Raw genomic sequence first — 20,612 nt, forward strand, 5'->3', positions numbered from 1 at the left:
TGCCCTGTCCATTTCCATTTGAGCGTTCGGATTCTCTGGGAAACATCTTCTATTTTGGTGGTTTTCCTAATATCTGTGAGTCTGCATCGGTCTCTTAGTTTTATTCCAAACGTAGACATGCAAATTTTTACCCTTTGGGTACGGAACCCTAAAAACGAACGAAATTGTCCGACACGATCTAAGTATTAACAAGGCAAAGACGTATCCTTATATCATGGACACAGACCCACATAGCCCAGAGGAATAATTAGTGTTTTAGATTTATGCGCCGCTTGCGCAGCTAAATATAAAATTATACGTGTGCGTTCCACGGAATACATAGTAGATAGAGTAATGATAGGGTGAAAATACTTTCATATTTACGTACCAATAATAACTGTTTGTAGACAATGTAGACCTTATTGTAAACGCAATAAAGGTTACAAAAGATTACATTGTTATGTTACTGCTAAAGTTTCCCAATTATCTTTGTAACTTTATTATACATAAATCTCAAAGTTGGTCTTGCCATAATAAATAAATATCCGGTAATGTATTAAAATTAGTAAAATAAAGCTTTAATAGTATGTAACTATGTACAAATTATCCAAGGGATCACGCCACCATTTTCGTATATCTAAATTAGTTACAACATTTGTCACAAGATGGCGCTGGCGTCGAGATAGATCTCGCTATCGTTAGTGCATCGTAGTTTCATGACCCGCCCTCCATACTGTCGGAACGCTAACTTTGCGCAGAGGCAATATCGTAACCAATGAGGTTTATCCGAGGTGCGATTATTGCTAGTTGAAAACTTTACCAATACCCCGCCGTGTGGACGTGAAATACCGTCCGCTATGGCAATTTTTGAATGGCCGTAAAGGCCTCAAAATCACTAAAAATTCGTCATAGTGGAGGGTAAATCGTCAATTACTTACTGGCTAGAGCTACCTTATACTAAAAACCGACCAAGTGCGAGTCGGACTCGCGCACGAAGGATTCCGTACTATTACGCAAAAAAATCACATTTGTTGTATGGGAGCCCAACTAAAATTTATAACGGTAGGTATAGTTGTTTATTTATTTAAACTTTATTGCACAAAATGCAAAAATAATGTACAAATGGCAAACTTAATGCCTAAGGGCGTTCTCTACCACTCAACCACAGGGCTAAACAGAGATAGGATGGCGTTCAAAGGGTAACTTAAAATGTCTAAAATGTAATGTCTATTTCAGGTCACAAAGCTGGATGATTTGAGCCCCGTCATCTTTTTGAACCGGACGAAGGCGGCTCTGAACTGCGCTGCCGGATCAATGCAGGTTAGTATTATATCATTAGATGTTGATGTACACGTATCTTATTTACTTGGTAATCATAAAATAATACAACTGTTTAAAAAATGTTTCAAAAAAGGAATAAAAAATAATGGTACCATTCGATTCCTCACATTTCATAAAAAAAAAATGTAAAGCAACAATATACATAAACGCAATATTTCACCGACAAAATCGCAATTTCGTTGTTTTCCATACATCGAATAGGAATTCTAAGCAATAGCAACGTTACATGGTGACGTCACGATGTATTGCCATTTTGTTAGAAGCGTTTCGTCAGTAAAGTGCGGGTGCCAGACTTTGATCATCATTTGTGACTTTTGTAGCTTTAAGGCAATGGGTCCCATACAGACATTTGGATCCTCAAAACAAACCTGATTGACTGATACCATTCATAAAATAATGTCAAATACCCTATTCGGGTAAAAATGAGAAATGTTTATAATCAAAATTTGGAGATTCTAACTGGCCGACTAGACTCGATCGCCGTAAAAAACAAACTAAAATAAAACCCTATCGCTGCAATAACCGCCGGTCAAAGATTAACGGCGCGTCTAACGGTCGACGGACGCCCGTCTGTTTGCCGTTCGTTTTAACGCGTTGCATAACTGATTAGTCGTCATAAAGGGGCCTTGACTATTTTAGTGTATTGTGTGCTTCTTTTCACAAGGGACTATTGCGGTAGAGACAAAGGCAACTCGCCAGAGATTATGATAGAACAGACTGTGCAAGGGTCACGTAAAATAATTAGATACAATAATTTCACTTTCACAGTTTGCGATCAAAATCGCCACCGAGTTACTTGCTCTGACTCTAGACACTTTTATGTATCAAAAATCAAAAATATTTATTTGTATAAAAATATTAAGAACTAAATAACACTGGGGTAGCATTAAATGTGCCATTTTCAATCAAAAGGGTACTTATTGTCGGTTGTCAATAAGGCGCTATTTCCATACAGCTTCAATTTGAAATCAACCTTATTGACAAGCAACAATGTGGTACCTTTTGGTTGGAAATGTCACAAATGCAGACCTTTATGTATAGGTCTGAGGCAGGGATCGGATACCGGTATTTATTGTATGGGAACGAAACCGGTATTTTTTCGTTTTTTGTTAATTATTCCAAATCTGATTGGGCAATCTAATAATATACGAAGTCTTTACCTAAAACACAACTAAATCCTAAATTTGGAGTATAAATAATTCGAAATATATGGTTATTTCGAAGTTTTTCCAAAAAACCGGTTCAGATTCCTGCTCTGAGGCGATCGGTAAGAAGTTGTTATTTTCTATTGGAACACAATTTCGCTACTTCTTTATCAACCGCCTGAGATAAATGGTAGACATATAGGTTCTTTTTTCCGTTGCCGACACAAGAGCTTCATTCACACTACGTTGTTACTTTTCTGAGATGTATGTTTTAGTACCCAGATGCGATCTAACTGAATTTTCGACGTTTCGTAACCTTTGTATTGGTCTTAGGTAGGTGGCATTTTTATGCAACTACGATTTTTTCGAAGTCGGTCTTGATAGAAAGAAAATAATGTAGGGAACAACTAGACACCAACAACTATAGCTACATGTAAATAAATGTAGCTATAGTTGTGTTTCAATTTTAGATGACACCATCCTTCTGTACATTGCACAATGTAGAAGAGATAGTAGATGACACATATCGATCAATCAATTTCTTTATTAGTTCATCATATGTACATAAATAAGGTGGTAACCTAGTAGGAACAGCTATGATATGCCTTTTGGCGTACGAAATATCTTATCTAACTACAATTAAGGATGACTCACGTTAGACCGGGCCGTGACCGGGCCGGAGCTTCCGGTGCTTACTTTTCTATGACATGACAGGTGATCACGTTAATATATTAGATATGCACATAGTGAATACTTCAGTGCTTATGTTAATTTGATTATTTCATTATTTCAGATCGAGCTAAAATTCAACGAGAAATTCTACGGCATCGCGTACGCGGACTTCGACCGTCACTCAGCTTGCCAGGTGGTCGGCAAGGGCGCGACCTCGTACAAGTTAGAGCTGCCACTGAAGGGATGTGGGACCAGACAGGTTGGTACTTGTACATTTCGACCGTCACTCAGCTTGCCAGGTGGTCGGCAAGGGCGCGACCTCGTACGAGTTAGAGCTGCCACTGAAGGGATGTGGGACCAGACAGGTTGGTACTTGTACATTTCGACCGTCACTCAGCTTGCCAGGTGGTCGGCAAGGGCGCGACCTCCTACAAGTTAGAGCTGCCACTGAAGGGATGTGGGACCAGACAGGTTGGTACTTGTACATTTCGACCGTAACTCAGCTTGCCAGGTGGTCGGCAAGGGCGCGACCTCGTACAAGTTAGAGCTGCCACTGAAGGGATGTGGGACCAGACAGGTTAGTACAAGTTGTACATTTCGACCGTCACTCAGCTTGCCAGGTGGTCGGCAAGGACGCGACTCCGTACAAACTCGAGCTGCCACTGAAGAGATGTGGAACCAGACAGGTTGGTACAAGTTGTACATTTCTACCGTCACTCGGCTTTCCAGTACAAGTTGTACTTTTCGACCGTCACTCAGCTTGCCAGGTGGTCGGCAAGGGCGCGAATCCGTACAAACTTGAGCTGCCACTGAAGGGATGTGGGACCAGACAGGTTAGCACAAGATTTACCAGTTGAGCAGCGGGGCTCCTCGGGGGCTAAGCTATCCTCAAGCCCTGGGCTGCACGGAAGACCAGCGCTGTTGTGTTACTAGAGCGTATGCTGAGTGGTGTTCCTTTGTAGCCATTATAGCAGCGTCAATTTATTTTTTCTCTGCTGATGTACTTGTCTACTTTTGTGTAACATTTTACTTTAAGAGATACGCGGTTTTTTTGTTGTAACTGAGGTGGCGCTGTATGTATATAGAAAGTTTTTAATATAAATGATTTTTTATAGTGCTCTATTCAAGAGAATGCAGTTTATTATGTATTTTCCTGTATTATGTTATACGATATTATAATTTTATTTATAAAAACACTAAAAATGTAGGTATTTTCTTCCAATTTGCATAGCGAAATTCTCAACATTACGCAAAACTCGTATGCGAATTGTTTTGATAGATAATAATTTGTCTGTAAAAAAACTTATTACACAAGTCCCTACTTAAATCATTGAAATATTTTGTGAGAAAAATATTCACTGTAATATACACACATGTATACATTAAATGTATATATAATTATATAAAGATAATGTAAGGCATTATCACTTTAATGCACCGCGAAATGCTATTGTTGGATGCTGCGCGATTTTAGTTTATGTAAAAAACTGTTCGACGTTTTTTACTTACCAATTTGTAGGGTTCTGTACCCTGTAAAAACGGGACCCTGTTACTAAGACTCCTCTGTCCGTCTGTCCGTCTATCTGTCACCAGGCTGTATCTCATCAACCGTGATAGCTAGGCAGTTGAAATTTTCACAGATGATGTATTTATGTTGCCGCTATAACAATAAATACTAAAAAGTACGGAACCCTCGGTGGGCAAGTCTGACTCGCACTTGTCCGGTTTCTTGTTATTTACTGCTGTTACATCATGTCTATCAATTTATTTGAACGCTAGCATTTTTAGGATGTCGTATCCGAAGGGTGACCAAGGAGACCCTATCACTAAGCATTGGCTGTCTGTCTGTCTGTCAGCGAGCTGTACCGTATACTTCAAGGATGACTGACGCTAGAACGGTCTATGTCCGGGTTGAGGCACCTGACAGTTCCTTTTTCTATGACGGGTGATCAGTGATCACGTGATGCTATCCATAGAAAACTAAGTGTCTGACGCCTCAGCCCGGACACGAACCGTTCTAACGTGATTCATCCTTAAGACAGAGAATAAGTAATAGTATTATCATACAGAACGGCCACGCACCGCCCCGCCTCGACTCGAGTTACCTCGCCCCGCGACAAAAATCTGGCGGACTTCTGGCGTGCTCTCAGTACTATTTTTAAGCAACTTACACTATGACGCATGACGCGTGTACGGACGTGCCGTGCCGTGTAGAAACGCGAGTGATTTTTGATGTATAGCGTGTCCGCCCTGTGCTTAAGAGCTCTGTATTTGTTTCATCCTACTCAATGCAATGCGACTGTATCAATACAGCTTATAAAATAGTCCCCCCCCCCGTCTGTCTGTGTTTGTATGTTTGCGATAAACTCAAAAACTACTGAAATGATTTTCATGCGGCTTTAACCTATCAATAAAGTGATTCTGTTACGGTTTTGTGCAACCCGTGCAAAGTCGAGGCGGGTCGCTAGTCATTGTTAAGAGTCCCCGGCAAGCTCGGTTCTCCTTACAAACGTAGTTACGCTCTCATTTTAAAAGTACTCGCCAGATTGCTCTAAAACTTTGTACTAGGTACGTAAATAGTTTATGTAGCTTCAGATACCATAGTAAAAAAAACAAACAGCTAATTTAAGTTTTTCATACAAAACTACATTTTGCTCTATTTCGTTTGTTTTATAAACTGGAGTTTATTAACTAATTAATTACAAACCTAGATATACTTCATGTCATTGTACATGCAAAGATTAGTTACAAATGTTACAATCCAACACGTAGTTTTCAAATGAGAACGAAACTACGTTTGTATGGGAAGGGGAAATTCGGCCGATTCGGCGATTCTCTTAAATTGCAATGGTATATGACGCAAAGTGCATAACGTATCATGCGCGATAGTTCTTCCTCTTAATAAATGTTGTATAACCAATTAGTTGTTTCCAAAACTCTCACAACTTAAACTTACATGCAGGATCCTCTCCGCGTATTCACCAACAACATCGTGGTCCGCTTCCATCCTGGCCTTGAGATGGACGGAGACGAAGTCATTACCATCGTCTGCAGATATCCACCGCCGATTGTCCCGCCGCCGCCGATCTCCGAACCTCGTATCAATGTGTAAGTGCAAGGGCAAATCACTTCAGGTGCATTCCACGAGAATGTCCCTTACGATACGCCGTGCTTCTAATATTCATATATTCATATATTTATTCAGTATAACAATAAACATTGTGTTTGAATTTCTATTATAATTAACTTAACCTAATTAAAAAATTACATTAAATAGTAATAGTTCTGAAAAGGCTGAGAAAATGATATTGGGTTTGGTAATATTTCATGAATTTGCTAACAAATTGGCGGTATATTTTCTAGCTTCACGGATTTGATTGAATTAGCTGCCATACAAGGCAAAAGCATTTCGTAAGGGACATTCTCGTGGAATGCCCCTTTAGTAACACTAGAATGATAATAATTTGTTTTACAATGGGGCTAAGTAAATTCTGGCAGATGACGAAACAATTAAAAAATTGTATTAGATTACTTTCTCAATAGTTTCTTAAAAATAAAAAAAAGACTCTATGAGCTGGTGTGGTGAAAAAAACCTTCGGTCCTTTATTTGGGCCAATACCAGCCTATGAAAATTACTAAAAACCAAACTATATATAACCTTTTAAGGCCTCGCCATACAAATTAAAATTCCAAAATTTGCCACTGTAATTTGAACCTATAATGTAGGGATTAGAGTTATGGCGTTTTTTGAAAATTTAATGAAACAAAGCAAAAGCGACTGTTCCAATTGAATATGATTTAAATTTCATTGTCCTCAAGAAGTACTATAAGGTAGGACCTAAAATCCAAAAGTGACGTTTGCATGTCAACTATTGTTGCGACGTCGTTGTTTGTGTATGTATCTATCAATTTGTAGTTTGTCTGTAGGCGTGTTTGTAGTTTGATACTGAGCATTCAATTTTCAATTCCATCTTTTCAGACCTGAAAAGCCACTGCCAGCCGCGGCGCCGCTCGCCGGCACCCACATCCTCATGATCATCTGCGCCATCTTGTTCCTAACCCTTCTGCTGCTGGGTCTGGGCGTGTCCTACCTGTGTTTGAGGAGGCGCGCGCTTCCCGCCCCGAGGAGGTTGATCGATGACTCTTCTGCTTCTATAATTAGCAGAGAAAGTATACAAGGTACGAACAACTACCACGTACTTCACATTATTTAAATGTGTCATAAAAGCTTTGATCTTAAAATGGTTCTTTCTTGGCATGTTAGTTGGAGCTCTAGGAGAAAGGAAATAGAAAACGTACCTGTATCTATCATTACTTTACAGAAGTGAAAATCCCCCGCGCCCACCCCGTCTACCCGCTCGCTGCGGAGGCCGAAAGCGCCAGCGTGGCCTCGGACACGATACCGTCTGACTACCCGTCGGAGACCCCGAGCGAGGCCGAACACGCGCACACCAACCAGGCGTTTATGATTGACGAGTACCATAGCGAAGGTAAGGGTTGATATGTAACGAGAAGTATAAAGTCCTCAATAAAACTTGCAAATAATGTAAACAAACCATTTTACATTCATTACTTCTTAATCTCGATTAATTTAGATTTTATAGGGTTCCGTAGGTACCCAAAGTAAATCGTCGCGGAGGAAATTCAAGTTTATTTAATGCTACATTGTCCCATTTCGTTTAAAAACGTGTAATAATTATTTATAACATTTATAACACAACCTAACTAACTAACTAGGTTACGGCGAAACGCACGAAACGATCACATCTAACGGGCGCTTGCACGCAGCGCCGGCGTTCGACGTGCGCGTGCGCGTGCAGCGTCCCCCGGCACCACCGTCTCCACCGTCGACTCTGACGCCCACGGAGACCGACGGCGGCAGCATCAGGTTAGCATCTCTTACGCACAGGCCCCGAAACGCATGCTACCATCGGTTACGCTCGACGTTGGCGCCGCCCGCCATACATTTGTTTTACCACCAGTTTATAAAACAAAAGAAATAGAGCAAAACCAGTTTTATATGAAAAACTTAAATTCGCTGTATTTTTTTACTATGGTATCTGAAGCTACATGAACTAATTACAGACATAGATATACCTTATCCTATTGTAAGTACAAAGTTTCAGAGCAAACTAGCTACTCGTTTTAAAATGAGAGCGTAACTACGTTTGTATAGAGAACCGAGCTTGCCGGGGACCCTTACCCATCATCTTAACCTATAATCTGACTTTCCCAACAGGCAAACCATGATACTAGAAGAGCATGAACGCCAAGAGTCCCTCCGCACGGTGTCGCCTGTAGCGCTACCATTGCCTGCGCGTCAAGCTCACCTGCCGCCCCCCGCGCGCCCACCCCGCCCCGCGCAGCTCTACTCGCAGGTCAGCAGGGACCGACAGGTACTAGGGGATCATGTAACATGGAGAGTGCTTGGGTCTTCGATGGGTATGAGAATGAGGGAAGGGAAGATCTAGGGGTGTTTACACTGTTTACTTATGTAGTTCGGGTTTCGATTTAAATCTGGAATCTTTATACTACGGGCTAGCATCTGACTTCGAGCCCTTCTAATCCGAAGAGCCGGAGGTACAAGATACAAGCATTAAAACCAAGTACGCACGAATTTATCTTAAGTGCAATGTGACGCTTGGGTCTAAAAGCTTGGAGATTCCCGAAATAGAAGATGATACCTACGTTTCAGATTTCCGACATGTTAAATTTTAGGTGGTACATGAGACATTACTAGCAAGCTAGTAGATGAAGTAAAGTAATATAGTTTTGCTTGTATACAACTTAGGTTTTGATAGGTAAGATGGAGTCTTCTATAAGAATGTATCACAGTCCACATTAGGCCAGTGTGGGGACAACATACGCAGTAATGGACCTTTTCTTATAAAACAAGAAGAATAAGGTTTTATATACAATATACCAGGGGACCAGAAAAATTAAGGATAATTCAGAAGTTTTTAATGGTTAACAAAATCTCTCCCTCATCATAATCGTGTGCACTTTCAAAATTTAACAAAAATCTAATGTTTAATTGGCACATTACAATCGATCACATTAATTCGGGTTCAAGTTTAATTATCATCACATTAGTGAATTAATTTGTGTGTGAGCGTGTGTTTTTTGTGTAACGAATCATTTCTAAACTTAATGATAATTTTGTTGGTCATATCGTTAGTTGACAATCATACCTATTATAAAAATTTTATCTTACAAAAGCTTGGAGCTGATCATATTTGTGTACAAGTAAGACTGCACAAATACAAATAAGACGAACGGTACGAAATATTCACCACATTCTGGTTGTCAACCAACGAAATCGGCCAATCAAAAACCACCAACCACCCCACCCAACCAATCACATCATCTACATTTCTAACCAATCACTAACCAGGAATGGGCACGGCGGCCGCGCTCCATCGTCTCCCTCAACACGGAGATGACGGACACACACTCAGTGACAGAGGTCACTGACCGGTCGCATGCGAGGATGTTCCATATCAAGGTATGATCATGTTAATGTAACAGAAGTGGCCAAAATATAAACAATGTGATCTGCTTAAGATAGTAGCCTGACAAAAGCACAGAATAAGTAATTTTAGTATCATCATACAGAACGGCCACGTACCGCCCCGCCCCGATTCGAATTACCTCGCCCCGCGACAGCAGATTGACGACCTTTTGCTGACCGCTCAGTACTGTTTTAAAGCACGCGTGTGTCTCTGTGAACGGCACGTCTGTACACAAGGCATGTCATAGTGTGAGTAAGACACTATGACGCATGCCGCGTGTACAGACGTGCCGTTCACACATAGAAACGCAAGTGATTTTTGATGTATAGCGAGTCCGCCCTGTGACAAAAGTATAAAAGCTTATGCGATTACATTCGAAACTATTTTCGCTTCTATACTAGACACAACATTAGCTTCCCTATATCGGGACCGTAGGCGTGGGCGATTTGATTCAAGATACAAGACATTATTGATAAAAGTTAATGTTTTACAGGTGTTTGCACAATGTTTAAATCAAAACTTAACCTTGTAAACGGGTGCTGCCCTCTACAGTTCACGCACGCTCCCTTACGAAACCTAGAAACATTATTTAGAAAATTATTCACACTATACTGCATCAGCTTAAATATTTTTGCAACTTACCGTATTTAGATTTGTTTCAATCAATATACAAAAAAATTTTTGGCCACTTCAAATAAATAATATCATAAACTTAATACCTCAAACACATAAATTCGTACTTACCTTATTCTAGTTTCAATAATAATATGTTCCTGCTGAACCGCAGATTGTTAATGTGTATAAAAGCGAGGTATTTGAGTCAACTATGGCAATTTCAGGCTTCTAATGTTCCAAATACTTATTACAATATCACGAGCACCGTTGGTTGAAATTAGGCGTTTCGCCAAATACAATAGGATCATACACATTCTATTGTATGGTTAACTCGTTCACGTCTATCCTGTAGACACCGCGAAGTTAAGAGAATCAAAAGCTAATTTCTTGGCGGGTTAATTTTCCTCATTTCTTGAAACTCGAATGAGAAATACTTGATATAAATATTGTAAATGTACCCGAGACGTTAACTTTAATAGTTTTGTCCTTTTCTGAAATGCGTTTGACCCAATTAACAAATCAACATGAAAAAAATATCACCCCTAGTTGACTTTAAGACCTCGCTCCGCTCGGTCAATAATGTTATACAACGGTTGTGCAGAAACCGCCGCCACCGCCACCAGTGATGAGCGAGCGTCTGGAGACAGAGGAGCATGAGGTCCTGATGGAGAGCCTCGAACCCATTCCTGAGACGCCTATCCTTCCAGCCAGGTAAGAAAAACGAAACTAGCTAAAGTAAGTATACTACAGAAAATTTATAGAGGGGTCAATGTACAGATGTATTGCATATTTAATTATTTTTCATTGTTTTTTCACGGAAACGTACGAACGTGTCATGCTATTTCAGTCAGTCTCGGTACAAAAAGTACTGAGGTTGACTGAAGTAGCATGACAAATACGAACGTTTCCGGGAAAATACGATAGGAACCATTATGGTATACATCTGTACGACATGCTTCGTGCTTAACTTCCATACTTTATCGACGTAGTAGCACAGAATAAGTAATAGTATAATAATATATACAGAACGGCCACGCACCGCCCCGCCCCGACTCGAATTACCTCGCCCCGCGACAGCGTTGACGGCCGTTTGCCGACCGCTCAGAAGCAACTTAAATACTCACACAATGACGCATGACGCGTGTACAGACGTGCCGTTCACACATAGAAACGCATATGATTTTTGATGTATGTCGTGTCCGCCCTGTGGTAGTAGGTTGAGCACAAATCAGCCGTTGGAGACTGTTGTAACTGCAAACTTCTTCCCGAAACGCTTCTCTTGCATCGGCCATCGTAGTCATCAAGACGTCACCACGATGTGTCTTGCATGAGCATTGTCTAAATCGTCTCTAATATACGCAGTGATGATGATAAAGTGCTCGACAATGGGGTTGACCTGTTGACTAGGAGCTGAGTCAGAGAAGTGGGCTGAGCCCGTCCAAGCTAGCACTGCACAAATGCACCAACTTGTTAAACGACAGAGCGTTTGTCGATGTACGATTAACATATTCGCTAGGCCCCAGACCTACATAACCCTCGCCCGGTTGTCAAAAGCAAACGGTCATAGCGCCTAGTTTTCTCTTGACTAAACTGATAATATCCTGGAATCTACTACAATTTGCAATTACACGTATATATCTCTTTTGAAGCTTGAATGCCCTTTCAGAGTTACCCCATAGGATGAGGCCGTAGTTGAGAATGAATGCTAACATGACCATGATATGTGACTGAACTAATAATATTTTTTGTAACAGGAAACCGGAGATCACGTCGCACGTGGTCGACGACGTGTTCCTGCGCACAATCACGGAGAAGAAGACAATTGAGGACATAGAGCGGCACAAGAGGCTGGTCACTGAATACAAACAGGTACTCAGTTCAATTGTGGTTGTGATGTGGGGGTCTTACAAAATGCGCTGTTCAAAATACCCATGTTTCTTTTTTGCCAGAATCTCTTTTAAGTTATAATGATTATGAGGTTTGCTGCTTCCCGATGCCTTGTTAGTTAGATTAGGAGAATATAACCAACGGAGACGCCTTGTCTGTAATTTGCTCTAAAAAAAGTCTGCCATATTTTGCGGAGGAGGGGAACGTCAAATGTATGCATAACGTCAAATTAGGCATGTCAGATAAACGTCAGTCCATACATTCTGTATGACCATTGGCCGACTATTTTCGACAGAGGGGAACGCCTTTTAATGCCTACTCCGTTTGGTTATATCCTCCTAGCTTGTTAGGTATGTCTTATATATGCCCCATTGCTGGGCACTGGCCTCATTTCATTATTGTACTAGAGGATTTGAGTTATACCAATGCGGATCAGGAACTTCACTCAGATCTGAATGCACGATTTTCACAATTCATTCGGAATCACTAATATTTTAGTATAAGCGGACTGGAAGACCTAGATGCTAAGCGTCATGTCCGCAGGACACGACCTAAGCCCTCCTACACGTACACCCGCAAATCGACTGGACAACTCCATTGCGCATCCTGTGACCGCATCTTCCAGACAAAGTTTGGTTTTGCGAGCCACATTAGGGAATTTCATGGGCATGATAAGCGGTCGCGTTTTTAAGCAACCCGCGCAAGTGACTTTTTGACACAAAGGTTTCCATGTGCTGAGTTAGGGGTCCCTTTGTTTGACATAATTATTGAAAGTCATAGTGTAATGATTGTCATATTATCATTAGTCATAATTCTGAAACCGTTAACATTTTCCTCAGGTTATCCTATAGATAGGTTAGGTTAGGTTTGTTTTATGGCAATCCTGAAAAGTTATGCGTTTTTGAGTAAAACCAAATTATGACTAACTAAAATGTGGACAAACAATACATTATGACTTAAAACTATATAGGAAACAATAGAGACCCGCTTAGTTATCTGGATATTCTATTGTTTTCGAATTCCTCAAATGTCCATGTGTGTTCAAATGGATGTCTAACGTGTACCCCCCCCCCCAGGTGCCCCCGCCGCCCCCGCAGTTTGACGTCACGATCCGCAATCACACGCTACCGGAAGCGCAATGGGAGAACTTCTCCGACATCAGCAGCGCCTCGGGCATGACGCTCACGCCGAAGATGGAACGCGTGCCTTTGTCGTTACCACCACAGAAATATATAGGTAAGTTCTTACCACTTATGTTATCCTGGTACTTTCTAGGCAATTAAGTTGGTGCCTTAACGGAAAGATTTCTTAAAAGCTTGTAACTTGTAATACAGTGGAAGTCGCTTTCTAAAGCGAGGTTTAGACTAGCAAGAACTTGCATGCAATTTATGTTACATTGCCGACTACTAAGGTAAACGGCATTCAAAAGTTTGATCAGATAACGTAATATAACGTAAATTACATGCAAGTTCTTGCTAGTCTAAACCTCGCTTAACAAAAGCTGTCAAAAATTTACATCTGGGGCCCGTTTATCAAAAGCTTGTAGCTTGTAATACAATTGAAAGTCCCTTTTTGACAACTTTTGTTAGAAAGGGACTTTCACTTGTATTACAAGCTACAAGCTTTTGATAAACGGACCCCTGCTTGTATTACAAGTTACAAGCTTTTGAGTTACGGGCCCCTGTCGTTATACTGGCAGTTGACACATCAAATAATGGCCTTTGAAATTATCTCACAATTTTAGATATCGGAAATTGTATACTATTTTTATTTAACTTGAATCACGAACTCTTTTGATTTTACGAGGACAAGTAGTCCCAAGTTTGTCTAATCTGTTATGTTTTTTTTCTACCATCAAAAGCTCGTAGCCATGGAGACTGTATAAAGGAGCCAAATCTCTATGTATGAAAAGTGTCCATCAAAAAACAGTAATTAGGCGGCGCCACCATACACCGAAATACTACCAAAAACAACCTACGTAATTTGGTCGGGTTATTTGTTGCCTTATATGGTTCATGTTATACTCATGTCCCAGAGCCTAACTAGCGCCACCGGAGGGTGCGGTAAGCGTGGGACTCGGAGGAGGGTTGTGCAAATATTTTTGTAGATCAGACACTAATTCGATAACCGTTTCATAACTCGATTTAAGTTTTAGTGGTGCAATCTTATTAATTCGTGTTTTAAGGACAAATGAAATTAGTAATTTTTTCTCGCTACTTTCGTTCAATATACTGTCTAACATTTCGATACCGGAGATCATTCTTTCCACGGTCTCGTCCTTCCCGTCCAAAATAGGTATTAAGCTGTTCGCTTCTTTTATTTCGAATTTTTTCTCCATTTTAATTGGTTTTTCGGTTACACACTCGGATACTTTATATTGTAAGATTTTACTATAAGCCTTATCTATTTTTTCACACAACAATTCTAAAATATAACACTCCTCTGACTCAGATAGATTATCTAAATTAACAGAATTGATTAAAGATCGATAGTCCTCATATATCGACTGTGCATTGTCAATTTTTTCCTGACCGGGTTTTAGTTGCCTTCTAGCCTCGCCTAATTTCCGTAGGTATACGCGTATATTTTCTAACTTATTATATATAGTCTGTAATTCTAAATCCATACCCTTAACATCTTCGACGCTTTCCACTTCCGACACTTTTCACTTCACACACACACTATATGTAAAACGTCGCGCTTTTCATCCTCCGCTTATGCGCCTTCCTCCTCGTCCTTGGCCGGAACTGCCTTCCTCGTGGACAGCCTTGCTTGCACTCGTGCCCAAACTTCTCTTCTGACTTCTTTGTGTATGTATTTTTGCTGTGCCTTCTTGAAGAACTTGTACAGGACGCAGCAACCGATGCAGGCGAGTACGACGAGAAGAACGCTTACAAGGATGTTATTGACTATTGTGTGATGCTCGCTCCTGTCTGTCGCATCATTCGATCCAGCCGCGTTCTGGGTGATCACAACTTCCTTCTCCTCCTGTTTGCTGTATCCTTGTCCCATCACTCCTGAGTTACTGTGTTTCTCGTACACGAAAATCGCCCGTAACGTATTAATCGTCTATAGTACTGCCGCTTACGCAGTCCATATTATAATAAACACGCTCACACCGAGACGGCGAAAACGCTGACACTAACATCGTGCGGCCCGGCGGAGCCCGCGCTCGAGGTCACGGTCGCCATGCGGTAAGCGTGGGACTCGGAGGAGAATTGAAACACACGTGCTTGCTTGTGGACGTCTATAATGTAACTAACTTCTACGTACATCGATAACTTATATCTATATCTTATATTACTCACACCTCAAGGGATTAGGAACTATTATTTAAAGCTTAACGCGGTCACTTTTACAACAATTCTGCCATAAGAGATTGCGATCCTTTCTATACCATCCATACTCGTAGCTTGTAATACAAGAGGAAGTCCCTTTTTGACAGCTTTTGTTAGAAAGGAACTTCCACTTGTATTACAAGCTAGGTACAAGCTTTTGATAAACGGGTCACAGTTACAACGAGTTACAAGTCAATCCAAATTAGGATCACCCGGTAAAAAATCCTAGAAACACAAGTTAAGCATTTTTTAAGTTAAGCTTTCGAAGCAGCGTTTCGGCCATTTGCCAAAGCAACATTCTGACACGTCCCTCTTTTGCCTCCCGACTTCGCTGTTAATATGTTGACGGTTTCGTGGTTGGTTAAAACAACTTTGGAAACAAATCAAATTATTTTATTAAATATTGTCACACTACTATATATAAATTATAAACTGTAATAGATGTCATATATTTATTAAAGAAAAATTGACGAAGCCCTCCAGTGGTGAAGGCCGGATTCTAATCGACGTCTTTAGCTATCGCGGCTAACGCCATGAACCCCTAGGCCGCCTCGCCACGGCGGTACCAGTCCCAATTTCTCGACTATATGCCATCTTAGTAAGACTAAGGGCCCGTTTATCAAAAGCTTGTAGCTTGTAATACAAGTGGAAGTCCCTTTCTAATCAAAGCTGTCTAAAAGAAACTTCCACTTGTATTACAAGCTACAAGCTTTTGATAAACGGGCCCTAAGACTAAGATTACTGGAGGGCTTCGTCTCTTTTTCTTTAATATATGACATCTATTACAGTTTATAAGTTGGTTAGAGTTATAAAGTTATACTTCTAATAATAATCAAATTTACCTTCCACAGGCAAAGGCGGGCCTGAACTCTTCTCCCCCGAACTCATCAAGCAATCCCAGTACCAGCCCTCCAACCTGCCGCTGCTGCCCGAGCTACCGCCAGCCCGCAACCCGCTGTATCGTGATGATGATGAAGATGTACCGGAGCCAGTGCCAGCACCCCCTGTTCCTCAGAACTGGAGCGTGCTGACTAGGGTGCTTAGCACTGAGGCGCAAGACGAGGTATATCAAAGTTTTTAATATTTAGGGTCGGTTGCACCAACTGTTTGTCATCGTTAGAGTTCGCTAAATTTTATTGTATGGAAAGTTTCATAGTAAACCGCCGCGGCGCGCCGGGTAACGTTTATCAGTCTGTCAAGTGAGGATGGTGCAACTGGCACTTAGAGTGACACCCGTTACCATATTGATAAAGAAAGACAAGTTTGTCCCTGGCAGAATTATTTCAAAAGACAGGCGTGATCAGATAGAACCCGTAACAAAAGACTGCGTATGGACACGTGAATTGAAGCTAGGAGGATATAACCAAACGGAGACGCTTTGTACTAATTTTCTGTACAAAAAAGTGCCTATTGCCTCTAACATTTGTTTCTATTATCAAGGTCCTACAAGAGTCTGAGCGCGTGCACCGCCTCACTCGCGAGGAACGCCTCCGCTGGCGCGAGCTCATCACTCACGAGTCAACACTTCGTCGCGAGCTGGCTCGCTCCTCCACTCGTGAGGAGTTCACCAGAGTGGCTCACGACCATCGCTTCGCACCGCTCTACACCCCGCACAAGTGGGAGGTCATCATACGAATTCTGGCGCCTCCTCCAGAAAAACCCAAGGTAACAGCTAAACTTGTATGACACTTTAAATTATGCAAATATTACAATCGAATATTTTGTATTGAAGAATATTTTTAGACAAGCAAAATTGAAGATAAAAAAAATGAAAAATCATTGAATGCAGTTTTGTTTATTTTCGAAAATAAAGTAAGGTTTCCTTTAAGCAAAATGAGCTGACTTAAGGTTTTGAGGTACTTTCCCTCCAGGGCCCATTCATTCTTTCCACACTGTATAACTAAATCGTTTTCCCACAGAACCGCTACCGCAAGAAGAGCGAATGGGACTCCCGTTCGCGCCGCAGCTCCCTGCCTACCCTCTACGAGTACGATAGCGACGCCACCTCCCTCCGCGAGCCGGGCCGCTCCCGGCGCTCCTCCTACCGCAGCGACCACGTCGACATGAGGTAGGAATGTCCCGTGAGGTAATTAAGAATGTCCCATGAGGTAAGAATGTCCCATGAGGTAAGAATGTCCCATGAGGTAAGAATGTCCCACGATGTAAGAATGTCCCATGAGGTAAGAATGTCCCATGAGGTAAGAATGTCCCATGATGTAAGAATGTCCCATGAGGTAAGAATGTCCCATGAGGTATGAATGTCCCATGAAGTAAGAATGTCCCATGAGGTAAGAATTAGACATGTGTAGGTAATGCTCGTAATATCACAAATGATATCTCTCGAATGCGTAATATGGCATTACGTATCATTCCGAGACATCAACCATTACTTCAAACATCACGTTTTCGAGAAAGTAATGTGATATAGCATTACTTTATGAAGCACTGTTTCGCGCATGTCTAGTAAGAATGACCTACCCTGTACCGCCTCAGCCACGAAATAATAGATCACTCGGCTGTACTGTTCGTGGCTCGGCTTCGGGTAAATATTGTGACAGATTCCTTGAAATTAGAACGAAATGTTTGGAGATTAAACATTAAGTTATGTAATCATTGTCATTCAAATGAATCCTGTATTTGACACTCATCCAAATGAAACTTTACTCACTCAGCCGCGCTAAAAGTGTGTTTATGTGAATCAGGTCTATGTCGGAGATGATGGTCGACTATGCACGGGAGGAAGCTGACAGCCATTCCGAGGTATCTGCCGGCACACAGCTGGGCCGGTACTATGACGATGACAGCGATTCCGAACACCCCTTCCATCAGAACCAGTGAGTACTAGATGATGGTTATAAGCCTATAAAATTATAGCATAGCCAATTATCAAAGCTACGTTTGGAAAAAAAGCGGGTTTGACTTGTAGGCAGAAAACAAAACCCGAAGAAGAACCATAGACATAGTATATACAAGTAGTTATAGACGCGCCACCGAGCGACCGGGGGTAAGAGAAAGAATATTCATATAAAATTTGGGCAGCATAGGATTTTTCCTTTTTCACTCTTATAGATTTCGGTATTTCGCCATCGCCTCGCCATATGATGCCACCCGGTCGGTGATAAGGACAAAGCATGACACTATTTTCTCTTTCCTCTTATAGGAATCGCAATAAGACTATCTTTCTCTATCAAAGAGTGTCAGGCCCTTGAGAAGAACAGTGAGTTCGTTTATTCCTTTGACAGCCAAAGACGTCAACTGACGCGCGCGGCTACAGCCTAATATAAACCTTCCTGCATTCCGATAAGGTTCACGATAACGCGCCGCGCACGTTAGGCGTGGCGTTAAAAAGGTTAATGTCATTTACTTAGGGTTAGAACCCTAGTTAGAACTAGGGATGTAACGATACATGATTTGGCCGATACGATAGTCTATTTTTCTATTCCGTAGACTGAAATGACATTTCATGTGTTGCTATTTTTTTACGTCTTATAAATATAAATATAAGAAACTACCTACTCTGTCCAGTCGTCTCGTCGTATTTGTCGTCGCCTGTCGTTAATATTGTTGTAAGTACTTGGATTATATAGTTTGTCAAACCAAATTGGCAGTAAATAAGAACACAAAAAACTATACATATCCTTTTCTTTTGGGTGCTAGTACTAGTGTAAGACAAAGATAGTATGAGTCTCTCTGTCTATGTTGACACACTATATTTGTTTTTTTTTCCAGGCCCTGGTCTCGTCACTCGCTTCATCGATCCGTGAGTCAGCCTTCTCTCGCCCGCTCGGCGACGGAGGTGGTGGAACAGTGGACAGCCCCGGAAGGCGACGTCACGCCCAAACCAGGCCGTCGCGTTAGAGGTAACTACTTATATCTCAGTGTTAGTTGCTCTACATATGACTACACCGCTTGTTGAATCAGCCGGCGACGGAGGTGGTGGAACAGTGGACCGCCCCGGAAGGCGACGTAACGCCCAAACCAGGCCGTCGCGTTAGAGGTAACTACTTATATCTCAGTGTTAGTTGCTCTACATATGACTCTACAATGTTTGTTGACACGCTAGGCGACCGAGATGATGGAACAGTGAAAGGCTCCGAACAGCCCAGTTATTTATTATTTAATTTGTTTACCGTCCATATAATATGTCCCTATTAAATAACTAAGGGTGGTATTCCATCTGTCGATGTGTCCAATATCTTGGTCCAATGTGTATTTGCGTCTCACATTTTGCTTAACGAGAGAGTTAGACGCAATGCACATTGGACAAAGAAAATGGACAGGTGCACTCCTTTTTTGACACATCTTTGACAAAACTTGTTTAATGACCAGTTTAGGCTGTACAGGACTATAGTATAGTAGAAAAAATTATCGATTTGCGTCGAGATTGTCCTAAAAAGTTGTATATATTTAACGTTCATTTGCAGGTCCTCAAGGCTTGACAACATTTACTTCATCCGAAGTTCGCACGTTCCAAGCCTCCAGGGAATGGCGAGAGTAAAGATACTTAAAAAAAGCCCAAAATTGTCCGTGAGGCCCACCAGAGTATGCCATAAGAATATTCAAATATTTGTAGTCTATAAACATTGAAAAAGTATGGCAATATACGTCCGATGTATGTCTGTGATTCCGGAAATTGCTAAGACTAATTCCATCGTCAGTCAATTTTTGAAAAAAATTGACATTCGGTAGTGCTACGGATTTGCCCGAATTAGATCAAGAAAAGTGCAGAAATTATGACAGCACACGCAGTGCCAGTGTCATTAATACGTCATAAATGTTTGGTATTAAAACCTTCACGCGCCTTATGTTATTCGTTTTCTACTTAAAACAATGACATGTAAAAAATAATGTCACTTTTCCGATTCATTTTGTACTGAAGCACGTTATTTGATATTAATAAAGAAGCATTGGAAAATATGTATTTAAATCAATAGATTTCAATATATATATACATAAACCACTTCAATAATTTTATAGAAGTTTGACGTTTAAAATAACACTTGCACTGCGTGTGCTGTCAAAATCTCTGCAGACTTTTCTTGGTTTAACTCTAAGTGGTTTCTATGTTTCATATACCCCATAAAAGAGGTAGGCAACTGAATGAATAAATGTGATTTGTATGG

The 20,612-nt window shown here is 41.2% G+C and overlaps 1 protein-coding gene and 1 non-coding gene across 2 annotated transcripts in view; both read left to right on the forward strand.

Moving 5' to 3' along the window:
• LOC134755225 (uncharacterized) overlaps positions 1-20,162 on the forward strand; it is a 74,835-nt gene extending 54,673 nt beyond the window's left edge. The window contains exons 4-20 of the mRNA XM_063691748.1: positions 1,216-1,299; positions 3,259-3,396; positions 6,100-6,245; positions 7,117-7,316; positions 7,460-7,627; positions 7,875-8,025; positions 8,377-8,533; positions 9,532-9,642; positions 10,866-10,975; positions 12,019-12,133; positions 13,228-13,387; positions 16,341-16,552; positions 16,930-17,154; positions 17,409-17,557; positions 18,192-18,323; positions 19,219-19,349; positions 19,914-20,162. Coding sequence (XP_063547818.1) covers positions 1,216-1,299; positions 3,259-3,396; positions 6,100-6,245; positions 7,117-7,316; positions 7,460-7,627; positions 7,875-8,025; positions 8,377-8,533; positions 9,532-9,642; positions 10,866-10,975; positions 12,019-12,133; positions 13,228-13,387; positions 16,341-16,552; positions 16,930-17,154; positions 17,409-17,557; positions 18,192-18,323; positions 19,219-19,349; positions 19,914-19,987 — 2,463 coding nt within the window. The 3' untranslated portion in view covers positions 19,988-20,162. The remainder of the gene's footprint in view (positions 1-1,215; positions 1,300-3,258; positions 3,397-6,099; positions 6,246-7,116; positions 7,317-7,459; positions 7,628-7,874; positions 8,026-8,376; positions 8,534-9,531; positions 9,643-10,865; positions 10,976-12,018; positions 12,134-13,227; positions 13,388-16,340; positions 16,553-16,929; positions 17,155-17,408; positions 17,558-18,191; positions 18,324-19,218; positions 19,350-19,913) is intronic.
• On the forward strand, positions 726-864 carry LOC134755274 (U4 spliceosomal RNA). The gene has a single exon (XR_010129028.1). It is a non-coding gene; the product is annotated as a U4 spliceosomal RNA (small nuclear RNA).
• Positions 20,163-20,612: the final 450 nt, after the last annotated feature.

This window comes from Cydia strobilella, chromosome Z (genome assembly GCF_947568885.1).
Source record: "Cydia strobilella chromosome Z, ilCydStro3.1, whole genome shotgun sequence".
NCBI classification, from domain to species: Eukaryota; Metazoa; Arthropoda; class Insecta; order Lepidoptera; family Tortricidae; genus Cydia; species Cydia strobilella.